The 14,947-nt window shown below is 45.5% G+C and overlaps 1 protein-coding gene across 6 annotated transcripts in view; it reads left to right on the forward strand.

Moving 5' to 3' along the window:
* The window catches only part of TENM4 (teneurin transmembrane protein 4), a 384,882-nt gene that overhangs the window by 321,383 nt on the left and 48,552 nt on the right, over nt 1-14,947 (forward strand). For 4 of the 6 annotated variants that reach the window (XM_005882313.2, XM_014530001.1, XM_014529999.1 and 1 more), the window contains 4 exons: nt 1,734-1,877; nt 4,461-4,710; nt 7,267-7,287; nt 11,958-12,190. In XM_005882313.2, coding sequence (XP_005882375.1) covers nt 1,734-1,877; nt 4,461-4,710; nt 7,267-7,287; nt 11,958-12,190 — 648 coding nt within the window. The remainder of the gene's footprint in view (nt 1-1,733; nt 1,878-4,460; nt 4,711-7,266; nt 7,288-11,957; nt 12,191-14,947) is intronic. The other 2 variants (XM_014529998.1, XM_014530002.1) reach the window with 1 other exon arrangement.

The raw sequence follows: 14,947 nt of genomic DNA on the forward strand, positions 1-14,947 counted from the left end.
CCATGTTCATTGAGGAGTAAGATTCTTCCTTCCTCAGAAAGGCTTTGTGGCCTCTTTACCTCATTTCCAATCACAGAGGTTTTCTCTTCGTTGTTGTTATTGCTGTCATTTTTTAAAAGATGAAGCAGAAGGTGACTCACCTGTCCTAGAGTCCAGCCCCACCCAGACCTTGGGATTCTGGGGGCTGGGTGTGCTTTGGGATTAGAGCTAGACCCTGGGATTGGTTCAGAGCTGGACTGTTGGCAGTTCTAACCCTTGAGAGCTAATGCTACAAGCACTTAGAGCAGCGATTAACCGGTGTGCCACAAGGATTTTTAAAATGTGCAATACCTGACTAGTCAGGAGCACTAACCTCTTTTTCTTTAAATTGTCAAATTAAAAAATGACAACAGCCAACACAACAATAGCCATCTGGTGTGAATGAATCAAAATTATACCTATATATTTTGTCAGCAAAAAATATATTTTTTGGTGTACAGAATTTTCATAATTATTTTATGTACAACATGAGATGAAAAGGGTTAAAAATCACTGACTTGGAGTAATACCCCAGGAAAACCCTCTCATCTTGAACACTACTCCTACCAGCTAAAAAGGGAAGTGTCCACACAGGGAGACCTCAAGGTTCACTCTCCTGATATGACCAGTAGGAGGCATTATGCCTGCGTAAGGGACTCAAGGTCATTTTCCAGCCATATTCCCCTCCTACCATGGGTGGTCAGCCATCTTTTATGGTACTTAAAAGAAACTCTAAGGGGCTGCCCAATTGTTAACTCCTGTCTTGTGTATGTGGTAGGATATTGCCCACTGGAAAATAGTGTCAGCCCAAAAATGGCATTCCCACCTTGGACAGTTCCTTTCCATGGAGCAGTCATTGGGCTTTTCACAAACCCAGCTTTGGGAAGCCTGCCATGGGGAGCCTGCATCCTGGTGGCCAAAGGAGGCCGTGACTTGTGAAACCCAGGGATTTTCAAGTTTGAAACCTCAAAGCCATTTCCAGCTTTCGAAGTACCCTCGCTGAGCTCCTTTTCATAAATTCATTACAAGTGATTTTGGGTTTTTCTTTATTAAAGTAATACTATTCTCATTAATAAAAATTGGATAAGTAGATAAAATAGCAATAAAGTCGTATGTTCATCTAAGCAAATACAACCACTTGTTCACACTTAATTTTTTGATGTATGGTTTTTCTTAACACAGATATAATATGATATATAACTAGTTTTTTCAACTTAGCATTATTCCTGTGTCACCCATGGTCTTTATAACCATAATTTCCAGGGGCTACATAATATTCCTCCAGAGCATAGTACACTTGGGTTTGCTCAACCTCTAGCCACTTTTGAACCTTTAGGTTACTCTCAGTTTTCCACTATTAAAAATAATGCTACAAAACAAAAAAACAAAAAGAAAAATAATGCTACAGTAAAGACTTTTGTGCCTAAAGTGTTTTCTATACTAAAGAGTTTTCCCTGGAATACAGTCACCTGGGTCCTTTTAAAAAGTAGTTAATACATTTGTTTATTTTTTCCTAATAATATACGATTACTCTTCAAAAAAGGGCTATTAAGGCCCAGCATCCCTGTGTTAGTTGTGCATATAGATGTGGTTCCACTTAGAAATGTGATCCTTTTTCCTTTTCTACAAAAGACAGGCAGGGGCCTTGCGTGCAGATCTAAAGCCAAAGAAGAGACCTTGCTCACTGTGCATTCTGTGCCTTTTGTTGTCTGCAGTTTCCGTGGGTTATGAGTACGAATCCTGCCCGGATCTGATCCTGTGGGAGAAAAGAACAGCAGTGCTGCAGGGCTATGAAATCGACGCTTCCAGGCTGGGAGGATGGAGCCTGGACAAACATCACGCCCTCAACATCCAAAGCGGTGAGTGGGTGGCTAAAATCCCCAGAGCCCAGACTTGGTGTGATGTCCTTCGTGCCCTGCGAGACAAAAAAACACACACTTCAGATTCCACGGGCTCCTATGGGATCCATCGGTCTGAAGGATTAGTCCATGAGCATTCCTGGGGTCCCTGCTCTGTGCTTGTCACGGCTGGGCTGTGGGGAAGCAGGATGGAAAGGCCTCAAGAATTTACTCAGATCAGAGGCCAATACTTCCCAGGCAATTTCCATGCTGTGCCATGGACAGTGCCATCACAGAGGGAGCAAGGGCACTGGGGCATAGAAGAGGGACATGTCACTCAGCTTCATGGTTCAGCAAGGTACCTTTTTGGACAGAACTTCTGAACCGATTCTCAGAGGGTCAGCAGGATTAGCCCTGTCTCAAGTAGGGAGAGGGCACAGGATGTGCCAAGCACTGAAGCATGAAAGATGAGTCATTGGAGAGGAGGGTCACTGTGGTTTGAGCAAAGGGTGAAATGAAGGGAATAGCAAAAGCCAAAGCTGGGGGCTTGGCAGCTGAAGTTCATCCAGAGGCATATGGAGGGTGTGAAGCATGCAGATGCCACAGTCAGATCTGAATTTCCAGTAGCTCACTCTGTGTTCTGGGATGAGACCACTAACTACGGCAATGATGTCCTAATCTGTACATACCATGAATGCCTATCAAAGCCACCACATATTTTGGGGGGAAATTGACAAATTCGTTCTAAAACTTATGGTAGAATAAAAATGTGTAAATAGCTAAGGCAATTTTCAAAATAAAAACCAAAAAGAGGCACACAGCAGATATTAAGCTACCCTAGGAGAGCCATTGTATCTAAAACTGTGTGGGGCTGGCACAGGAACAGATGAATAGATACCAGGGGACAAAACAAGGAGCCCAGACCCTGACCTGTGTGTAGTCATTAGGACGAGGTTTGGCCATGAGTGACAAAAAGCCAAAATAACAGAATTGCAAACAGGTTACAAGTGTGTTTCTCACGCACCTGAAAGTCTGGAGCTAGAGATGCCAGAGCTGGTTTAGCACTTGGCAGGCTCCTTCCCTACTCAAGCCTCCATCCCCAAGGTCATGGTCCAAGGTGATTGCTTCGCTCCAAACTTCACATCCACTTTCCAGCCAGCAAGAAGGAGGAAAGGACTAAGAGCAAGCCCTTTCCACTCTAAGGACACATCCCAGCAGCTGCCATGCCACCTCCACTTCCAAACATTGGCCGGAACGCAGTCACCTGCCAAGTGTAGCCGCACACCAGGCTGGGATTGTAGGCAGCCCCAGAGAGTCTGTGCCCTGCCAAGCACCAGGTTCTATAACTACAGAAATAAGTAAGGGGGATAGGATGGATACCATGGGTAACTGCAGGTTTTTTCCATATACCATGTGTTCATGGGAACTTGGTATATGATAGAGGGAGCATCACTTACCAGTGGAGGGTGGATAGGTGTTTTCGAAATTGGCATTTTGGAAATTGGCTCAATATATGGAGAAAAACAAACGTAAGTTCATACTTTGCACAAAGTAAACAAAATAAAGTTTGATTAAAGATCTAAATTAGAAAGATAACACTTTAACTTTCATAGAATATCTTTATGATCTCAGAGAGATTCCCTAAAACCTAAAAAAGCACAAACATTCAAGTAGAAAAATAATTGCTCAGACTACATAAAAATGAAAGGTATCCCTTCAACAAAGGACAAAGCTAACAGGAGACAGCCTGGGCTAAGATGCTTCTGACTGGAGCAAACAAAACTCGCTCAGGCTGCGGTGCAGAAGGGGTGAAGCTGGAGGCCGAGTCCAGCTTGGTGGCCGTGGCAATAATTCAGGAGCTAGCGGGTGATCTGAGCCTGAGGGGAAACAGTGGGGAGATGGGATGGCGCTTACAGCTCATCGAGGGAAACCCCTTCTTTGCTGGGGAAACTGAGGCCCAAGGGCAGTTAGAGCAGTCAAGAGACCAACAAGAGCTGGGATCAGCCTGTTAGTTGCAAAATGAGGTAAAAACCCAGTTCTCTTGACTCTACCTTGGAGAGAAGAGACTGTGAGTTCGCTTCCCTCATGCATTTCTATAAACATTTATTGGTGCCTACTCTGTGTCAAGTTCTGTGCTGGGCACTGGGGATACAAAAAGGGAAAAGACAAGCACAGTCCCTGTACTTGAAATGGTATCAGCCTAAAGAGAGGAAAACAGGCAAGTGCGATAGAGAATTCGTGCTGTAAGAGAGACCAGAGGGAGGGATAGGAGATGAGTTCAGTCTATGTGAGAGGCCGTGGAGATGAATAACTAAGAGCCCGGACTTAGGGCTGCTCCTACCATCACCTGTGTGGCCTCAGGTACGCCACTTTGTCCCCCCCACCCCCACCCCCGTTAGCTTACAGAGTCGTTGTGAGGATCTCATCCGTAGAGCAGTATGGCCCGTCCAAGGTTTCATTCTGGGGTGAGGCAGCCTTGGGAGATGTCCGGAATGGCAGGCAGAGATCTTGCATTCCTTACAACACCACGGGAGCTCTGTGGTCAGCCTCAGAAGAGAGCCTCTCCCTGCTCCGTGGGTGATTCTGTTCTCTGTCTCCTCACAGGCATCCTGCACAAAGGGAACGGGGAGAACCAGTTTGTGTCTCAGCAGCCCCCCGTCATCGGGAGCATCATGGGCAATGGGCGCCGGAGAAGCATCTCCTGCCCCAGCTGCAACGGCCTTGCTGACGGCAACAAGCTCCTGGCCCCCGTGGCCCTGACGTGCGGCTCCGACGGCAGCCTCTACGTGGGAGATTTCAACTACATCCGAAGGATCTTCCCCTCCGGGAACGTCACCAACATCCTGGAGCTGAGGTACATAAGGCGCTGCCTTCCTCACCGTTCCTAATAACGTCCCTTTGCCATCCTGTGGGCCCAGCTGGCCTTACCCACCAGGCCCAGAGAAGGACCAGGGCAGCACTTCACCTGTCAGAATCCGGGACCTCTCACTGCCCAGCTCAGAGGCTAACCTGAGCCGAGGGCCCTGAGGAAGCAGCAGCTGATTCCCACAGGGCACTGCAATGTCGAACCTCTCTTGGGACAGGGAGATAGCCTTGGCGTCCAGCTGACGTAGAAGGCTGCTGGCAACCAAGAATTAAACTCCTTGGAAGCCCCTGGATCTTCTTTCTGCCTCCTAGCACCGAACTGATTGGAATCAATCACATGAGTCTTTTAACGAGGGCAAGGGATGGCATCCTGGCCAAGGCCCCCCTGCCAGTGTTACCAAGTTTTGCCCCGTTACTTAACATTCAGAGTGAGGAGCAGTTTTTTCAGCTGCCCAATACTGAGAGAAAGCCCTCGGACTAAAACCGGGCGTTGTCTGTCTGCTTCTGTGGTGCCACAGAGCCAGCCGAGTCGGCCTCTTCTGTTTCCCCATCCTGACTGACCAGGCGTGACGGAGCACAGCCGTTCTTAGGGAGCAGGGAAGGGCCTGGTGTGGCTTTTCCCCATGCCTCCCTCAGCCAGATCTTACAACCACAGCACTGTCTTAGGGTGGGTTCTTGGGTAGCCGTTCTTAGGGAGCAGGAAAGGGCCTGGTGTGGCTTTTCCCCATGCCTCCCTTAGCCAGATCTCCTTACAACCACAGCACTGTCTTAGGGTGGGTTCTTGGGTTACCAGAAGCTGAGGTTACAGATAGGGGGCGCCCCACTCTCCCTTTCAGGAGACACTGCACCAGGTTCTTCACCGCTGCTTTCTCCTGGGCTGGGGTCCAGGTGAACAGCACAGCCCTTGGGCAGGAAAGCCTTCCTCCAGAGCGGCCAGGGGAAAAGCAATCTCGCTTTTGTGAGGCCCCTGCTATTCAGTTTAGGAGTTCTGCGAGGGAGGTAGTACTGTTGACCATGGAATTTTAAAAACCTGCCAAAGGTCCAGCTTCTGGAATGGTGGGTGGAAACCCAGAAGGCCATCGTGCAGCTCTGCCGCACCAAAGATCAGTCACCTGGACCCGTGAAGGCCACTCTGGCTTAATGCCTTGTCCAGGTACTCCCTGGAGGTCTGTGCCTGCTGAGAATCTCATTCTGCAGTGCATGTGGCTGACCAACAGCCACAACAGCCCCGAGAGGAGCACGTTGGTATTTGCCCACTCACGCAGGGACAGGGAAGGAGAGGGTCTTTGCATGAAAAGGATTAGAAGCTTATATTCTGTGGACCCATAGGAAATCAGATAATAGGCTGAATGAGAACCAGGCCACCAGGAGTATTCTCTGCCTTTCTTCTCTCTTTTATGAGTGTGATTGGCAGAGGCATCTGCCAAGGAAAAGGGAACCCTGGGTGTAATTGCTTTGGTCAACTGCTCATATTGTCTTTCCATCTCCTGTCCTGTGATGGAAAGGGCCATGGACAGGGGGTCAATCCACCTTGGCAGACAAGCTGTACAACTTTGGGGAAGACACTTACCCTCTCTGGGCCTCCTTTTTCTTTTTTTTTTTCTTCTTTTGTTCTTTTTGTTAATCCTCACCCAAGGATATTTTTTCCATTGATTTTTAAAGAGAGTGGAAGGGAGGGAGGTGGAGAGAGAGAGAGAAACATCCATGTGAGAGAGACACATCGATCATTTGCCTCCTGCACACTCCGCTACTGGGGCAGGGATCAAACCGAAATCCAGATACATGCCCTTGACTTGGAATCGAACCAGTGACCATCCAGTGCTCAGGCCGAGGCTCTAATCACTGAGCAACACCTACCAGCTCTGGGCCTCCATTTTCAACCTTTCAAATAAGAGATCCCATTTCCCCTGTCTCCCTCCCACTGTTTCGGAGAGATCATGGAAGACAGTGGGTAAGGAAGGGAGGAGTCAATGAAATTTGGAAAGAAAGATAAATGGATCAATATATTATCATCTTGATTTAGTTTTCTTTGAGTCTTTTTGCCCCAGTCTGTTTCTCTGTGTTACTGTCTCCCTTCTAATTATAGCATATCTCCCATTCTGTAGTCTATTATGAAGATCATTGTAGCAGGTTCTGCAGGTTTTAATAACTCTCGGTAAGGACCACGGGCAGAGACACAGCAGTGAGCATGTATATCTCCAGGAATGTGTGTCTGTCTAGGGGGTGGGGGTGGACTGCTCCACCCTCTGCCTCAGCCCTGGTGGAAGCAGCAGCATGTGTCAACCTCATCCGCTTCCCCGAAGTCAGCCGTAGCGGCGCAGGTGGAACCTCGCCTCTTCCGTGATATGTAGCTGCTTGTAAGTGAGCTCACTGACAAGTAATATCCCATATGAAATATATCAGTGTCATGGCTGCTAAGTCTTTATTTATTATAGTGTTGTACTGTACCATTGCTGTCAAGTTTTCAGGCTGCTAATAATGCTTCTAACCCTGCTGCTAACACCTCATTCTTTCTTCTATTCCCTGCTCTCCTGTCTTCTGTCAGAAATAAAGATTTCAGACATAGGTAAGCCAACCAGTGGAGAATTTTCCCGTCTCTCCTCTGCCTTGTTGCATGTTGTATGGTAAGATGCATGTGTCAATTTCAGATGGCTCGATGGCAAATGAACCCTGTGTGGTTGGAACTGATTGCGGGTAATCGGTTACAATGAGAGGAAGTCGTTAATAATGGTGGGGACAGGTGGTGAGAGCCTGAGCTCCTCTAATCCCTGCAAAGTGCAGCCGCTCCTTTGGTAGTCAGTGGACGAGACAGACTGCAGTGATCGGGAAAATGTTAACCTGGGCATAGTAATTTGAACACCGCAGTCTGCCTCTTCTTAGAATAAAGGAGGACATCATCCTCACTGTGTTGAGTGACTTGGACGGTCACAGTGGGAAGTCCTGAGAACATCTGGATCAGGCGAAGGCCCTGGAAGAAGACAGGGCTCAGATCTGTGCTTCTGTGGGCATTCCAGGTGCCTTGGCTTGATGGCTGGGGTGCCAGGTAGCCCCCTGGAAGGCTTGCCAGCAAGGACAGAGCAGGGGAGGAGTTCCAGACCTGACAGACACCCAGAGAGCAATCCCCAAATAGGAACTTTGTCACAGAGTAGACTTGTCATGTAGGCTCACAATGACACTGCAGCAGACAGAATTGGGCCTCATCAGACCAACAGAGAGAAATGTCTGCCTGCCATCAGCTCTGGTCACTGCAGCACTCGTCTGACTCCCAGGTGACAGTGACCTCGGAGGCCCCTAGCCTCACACACATGTGGGTGACTTGAAAGTCGCCATGGGCAGACGGGGCTGTGGCTGGCATCTCTGCAGAGGGGCTCTCAGTCACCCACACGGGGCTCCGACTCACACGGGGCTCAGACCACAGTGGCACATGAGGGGGGATGCTAAGGTGGGATGAAAGGAAGTCTTAGTATGGTAGATAGAGGCAGACCAATCCCAAATCCACTAATGATGATATGCATATCTACATAGTGAGATATAGTATTAATGTAATAATCACAAATGTTAAATGTATATAGAGCAGTGATGGCGAACCTTTTGAGCTCGGCGTGTCAGCATTTTGAAAAACTCTAACTTAACTCTGGTACCATGTCACATATAGAAATTTTTTGATATTTGCTACCTTGATAAAACAAAAATTTATATTTTTGATATTTATTTTATATATTTAAATGCCATTTAACAAAGAAAAATCAACCAAAAAATGAGTTCGTGTGTCACCTCTGACACGCGTGTCATAGGTTCGCCATCACTGATATAGAGCTTCTTAGTGTGTAGCAGAGAGAGGTTAAATGATTTGCATGGATTAAAGCAGTTTGTCCGCAAACCATCCTTTGAATTAGGTACTCATGGTATATCTAATTTACAGATGACAAAACTTGAAAGTGACCTTGTGTGAACTTGAAAAAATTACTTCATCTCTTTGGGCTTTAGCTTCTAACTTGAGGTTAATAAAATCTCCCATGGAAATTGTTGTAAGTGTTACAGAGGATGTTTGTAAAGTATCTAGCATTGTGCCAGGCACAGAAAGGAGTTCCAGAAATGGTAATAATAATAATAACATCATTATTAGATAGTAATAATAATAATTTATTTTTAACATCATCATAACAATTACATGATGATGATGATGATGTCTCCATCTTTCCCAAAAAGGAATTCAATCCTTCAATCCTCTTAACAACCAAAGACACAGGCAGTAAAGTAAATTAAATAGAATTTGGGAACAAAATAAAAAGGAGGAAACACATATATGTGGTCATATATCAAATTAGACTCGGAGCCTCCTTCCAGCCAGAATAAACAGGGAAACATAATAATTTTCATAGTTTGCATTATCAGAAATGGGAAAATCTGTTCACTTCTCAGAGGAGGGATATTTTTTCCTGACACTGAAATCTAAACCAGATTTTCGGTGAGCTTTGTATGGATAATACTGAACTCTGTATGGATATGTTCCCTCAAGTTCAGATTTATAGTAAACACAGAAGTACATTTCATATGAAGATCTTCATTAAAAACCTAGCATTCAGCATTAAGACCTTCACTCAGTGGCGGTGACTGCCTGGTACACAGCTGGGGTGTAGGGGGGCCTAGCTGGGAAGAGTCGGGAGGCCAGGGTGCTTGTCCAGCTTTTCCATGCACTCATCATGTGACCGTGGGCTGGGCGCCTGGCTTTTTCCACTTTTAATCTCAGAATCTTTAGTTGAGAGAGTTGTGGTTAGGGTGTCTTTTGTTTCTGATGTTTAGTTATCTTTTGATAGATCCATGGTATGATTTCAAAGCCAGTTTCCTGGCCTCTTGCAATTCATTGTTTTTCTCAGGTGCTAAAAAGTATTTCTAAAGTGAAGAGTGGGAGAGAATAAAGGATTTTTCTTCTGCCTTTTGGTTTTCTAAAGTCAAAACAGAGTGAGAAGACCTGGGTTCTAGCTCTGATTCTCACAGGCACCTGGGTATTGACAAACCTCTTCCCCTCTCTGGGCGTTCATGTCCCCATCAGTAAATGTCAGAAGTGGATTAAAGAAATTCTGAAATCTTGTCCTCTTTATCCTTTACTGTCTCCACTGTTCCCAGGAATAGCCTTTGGCTCAGGCTGGTGCTCTTAGCCTGCGTGGGTGCTCCCCAGAGCAGTCTCTTCTCTGCCTTCGGCCTTTTCAGCCTCAATATGCCACCAGCCTACCACACTGGGCATGCGCAGTCCAGGGACCCCAATCCTTTGGGCATCTTCCTCCCTGGACCCCATCAGGGAACACAGATCCTTATCTCCTCCAGATCTCTTCCCTAGGGTCATGGAGAAATGTTTGAAGCCTGTTGTTCAGAAGTGCATTTGAACTCACCTCCATTGATCCCAGCTATACATATTCTGTTAATTCTAACAGAGTCCTTAACTGCCCCAGGAAATAGATCAGACAGGACAATATTATGTCTGCCATTCTTGGCTTTTCCATTATGCAATAACATAAACATTCTGGAGGTTTCTCATGGAGACCAGCTGCCATTTATTAGGCTTATTTGTTTATTTATTTGTTTATTTTTGTTAACCCTCACCCAAGGATATTTTTCCATTGATATTTAGGGGGAGGGGAGAAACAGAGAGAGAGAAAAACATCAATGGGAGAGAAACACATCAATTGGTTGCCTCCCACACGTGCCCCAACCAGGACTGGGAACCGAGTCTGAAACTGAAATACATGCCCCCGGCCAGTGCCAGGCCATCCAACCTGAACAGACAGATGCCTTTGAATTAGAAGACTTTCCAGAGACTTAGAGGATGCTGTCAGTACTGAGATGCAGTTTGAGGGCTGAGGGTTACCAGGCCGTGTACAGGAACTGAAACAGCTCCCAGGAGTTATGAGTCCAACTCCAATGTGGCCTAGACTTTGATGAAATTGTAAAGCAGTACCATGTAATAGCAAAAGTCAAGCTTAATAAGAAATACCTACGCTCTGGTCCAGCGATCGCCAACCAGTGGTCCGCGGACCACTGGTGGTCTGTGAGGCCCAAAATGTTGGCGGCCGCTGCTCTAGTCCTCTCCACATGCAAAAACAGACATGATGGCTAGTCATCAAACAGTGCTGATGTGGAGTACCTCTGAGGTGCCATGATGCTGGAGATCTGTCACAGATGATTTTATGTAATTTTCATAGTACACTGGCCAGGTAGCTGCTAACATCCCCATTCTGTAGATGAAGAAAACTTAAGGCTCAGGAGGCCAGCTAATTTGCTCAAGTTTCAGAACCTGGAACTAACAGAGCTAGACCTCAAACCCAGAGAGAGCAGACTCCAAGCGGTGCCTTTTCCTACCCTATGCCCAGAGGCAGCACCTTGTCTCTGCGATGCCTGGGTGCCGCCGAGGTCTGACCTCACTTTCCTGTTAGCATGGCCTGGTCTTCACGGCTGGTCTCCAGGAGTGGAACCATCATGAGCACCGCTCCTGTGTTTTGTTTATTTTCCATTGGATGTTGCTGCCAATTACAACTAATCCTGCAACTCATTTATATCTGACTGCAAGCGGGAGACTGCTGGGCTCCTGATAAGTATAACATGTGTATCAAGTGAAGACCATGTGGACGCTGACTGGGAGTCAGATCTGGCAGGGTCTTATCAGTCAGTCCCAAGAAGGGTTATGGCTGCTGTGAAAATTCTGTGGAAGAAGAGTTCATAGGTCCAACTCTTTTTTTTATTATCAAATCTTTATTGTTGAAAGTATTACGTATGTCCCCTTTTTTCCCCATTGACCCTTTCTAGCCCACCCCACCCCCTGCCCCAGGCCTCCACCACCCTATTGTCTGTGTCCATACAAGTTCTTTGGTTGATCTCTTCCCTCCCACTGTCCAACCTTTAAGTGGTTTTAAAGTCAAGCTCTTTTGTGTTCCTGGCTTGGATTTACAGGCCACCTATGGTAACCCTCATGGACATTCCTTTTAAGAAAACATGTATTGAGCACCTGATATGGGGGTGGCACGGGGTTGAGGCTGGGCCTGGCAATCATTGGCATTAATAGTAGAGTGGGAGAGAGAGTTAGACCCACCATATCTGGAGTCAGACAAATTGGGGAACTCGCCCCCAAAATGGGTACATCATCCACATATGATATTGTTGCTTGGATTTAAGTTGTACGCCTCTGGCTACCTGGTAGGAAAGAAGAAGGGGCTCACCAACTGGCATGTCCTTGTCTTCCAGTCACAGTCCAGCGCACAAATACTACCTGACGACAGATCCCATGAGCGGGGCTGTCTTCCTCTCTGACACCAACAGCCGGCGGGTCTTCAAGATCAAGTCCACCACGGTGGTAAAGGACCTCGTCAAGAACTCCGAGGTCGTCGCGGGGACAGGTGACCAGTGCCTCCCCTTTGATGACACCCGCTGCGGGGATGGTGGGAAGGCCACGGAAGCCACACTTACCAATCCCAGGGGTAAGGCTTTGTTTTTCAGTCACTTTCAGTTAACATGTTTTGGGGTGTTTTCCTTTTCCCAAAGAAATAGATGTTTATTATTGGGAAAATTTTGGAAAATATCATGAACTCTTTGGAGAAAGGTTGACATCATAATTCTCCCTTCCAGAAAAATTCTCAGTTAACATTTCCTATCTTTCCTTTTAACCTTTTTTCTAGGTGTGTGGGTACATGTAATACTCACCAAAAATAAAGTGAGATCGCATTAAACAAACATTTAGTGACCTACCTTTCTTCCTAACTGATAAAAAATGAACATTCTCCATGCCATTAGTCTTCGTACTGATTTCTAATGACTGTATATTGTTCCAGCAAGTGAATGGCCCATTCTTTAGTTGGACATGTATGCTGTCTTTCACACTATTATGTTATAAAATCATTGCAGTGTATCATCTCTGTTCATTTGCTATAGGATGAGTTAACTAAGTTTCCATTTGAGTCCCACAAAAAGTTGGGCCTCTTCATACCCACAATCACAATTTTTCATCCACTTATTCATCAAGTATTTACTGATGATGCATACTGAGGATGCAGTGCCTTGTGGTTGCATAGATACGTTTATTGTAGCAGGAAAAATAGACTTGAATGTGAATACTCTGACTTGGGAGAGGGCAGAAGTGCTTCCTGAGACATAAGGAGAAAGAACTCTGTGTGGGAGTCCAAAGCCAAGAGAGGCCCCTGTGCCTAGGAGACTAGGAAGGAAGGCTGTTTGGAGAAGAAGCCAACATTAACAACAAATAGCCATCATTCACCTTAAAGCCAGTGACCTATACTGTCTAAGCCTCAGGGTCCTCGTCGATAAAACAGTGGTAATAATACCTCTTGTGTCCACCCCCTAGGATCATTCTGAGGGTCAAAATTAATATATTGCATGTGATAACCTGTAAAAATGCCATGAGTGATTGTATTAGTAAGTAGTGCCAGATTTCAGGGCCTGGTTCAAATCAAAGCCATTAGATGCTAATGAAAACAAACAGTCCTGTATTCAAATTCAGTCATTGCCTAGTGACTTTGGGTGCGTTGCTTAACCTCTCTGAGCTTTATTTTGCTCATCTATGAAATAGAGAGATACTGTAGAGTTGTAGTACACATTAAATATTATCAGGAATGTTAATACTTAGTACAATGGTATCAGTCACATAATAAACATCCCATAAATGGGGATTCCTATTATAATTATTATACTATATTATATTGTGTTATATGACATCCCCTCATATCATATATTATATGATATTCTATATCTCTACCACATACCTGCAGTGGTCAGGTGGGAACTCTGTGAGATAAATATTGTGACATCTGTGGTTAATCTTCCTCCTAAATATGATTTCCTAATACTAAAAGAGTAGCATAGGGTGGAAAGAGCTTACACTTAGGGACCCTGCATTGTGGTTTTGCTCTGCCACTCCTCTGGGCCTCAGTGTCCCCATTGGTAAATGAGCAGATTGGGCTAAATGATCCCTTAGACCCCCTTTCAGTTGCAACATTTTACTCTATGAATTAAAACCAGGGATTTTTTCTGAGATTTTTTACTCTCTCTGGGTCTTTCTCAGTTGCTCTACAGCAGTGATTTTCAACCTTTTCATCTCATGGCACACATAAACTAATCACTAAAATTCTACGGTACACCAAAAAATGTATTATATTTTTTTGCCGATCTGAAAAAAAAAAAGATATAATTTTGATTCATTTATACCAGACAGATAGCTGTTGTTATGGTGGCTGCTGTCATTTTTTCATTTGACAATCTAAGGGAAAAGAGGTCAGTGCCCCTGACTAAATAGTCAGGTATTGCATGTTTTAAAAAATCTTGCAGCTCACCTGTTGAAAATCCCTGCTCTACATAGGTGTGTTCTCCACCCTACACACACACATACACACACACACATACACACACACACACACACACACACACAGATATAGTGACAGTGAAATTGCCCAAAAGCCTGTGATTAACCCAAATAGAAATGACAAGGGTGCCACAATATGCAGACACTCTGTAACAGGGAGAAGAAAAGCTGTTCATCTATTTAGCACAACAAAAGAAGACAAAATGAAGTAATTAATTAGAGGACAGATTACTTCTATTAGCCTGTGCAGCCAACTTTGTAAACAAGAAACCCAATTGTTCATGGAGCACTCATCAGTCCTAGCAGATGGAAGGAGAGACAGCATAGCCAGGCAGATAAGAAAACTCCTGTCTCAGTACTTAAAGAATGTAATTCATTCACATTCTAGGCAGGGACCAAAGACAGGCATCCCGCCTTGAGGCTGCCTGGTCCTCGGCATGAAATCACTCTCCAGCCCTGAACAGCCCAGGACGGGGAAGAAGGAACTACTGCTCCTGTGGCCTTGGCTCTCTCAGAAGCCCTTAGTATCTAAAACCACCCTCTGACCTGTCATAGACACATGGACCCTGAGAGCAAGGGCCTTAAAACCCACAAAGTGCTGGTCAGGTTCTCATAATGATAAGTCACTAATAATTATGGAGGGCTAACGATTACAAGTCAGGTGTATTATCCCCATTTTATGGATGAGGAAACTGAAAATTGGAAGGGGAGTGACTCACCCAAGGCTATACCACTGGATACTTCAAGTGTCTCCACCTCTGTGAAGCTTCTGCAGACCCCTTCTTTTAGTTCCTTCCCCAGAGAAAACTGAGCAGAACAAAACACAGAATCTCTTTTATTTCATCATGAACCCTCTCAGGCTTGT

This window comes from Myotis brandtii, unplaced genomic scaffold, assembly GCF_000412655.1.
Source record: "Myotis brandtii unplaced genomic scaffold, ASM41265v1 scaffold704, whole genome shotgun sequence".
In the NCBI taxonomy this organism is placed as follows: Eukaryota; Metazoa; Chordata; class Mammalia; order Chiroptera; family Vespertilionidae; genus Myotis; species Myotis brandtii.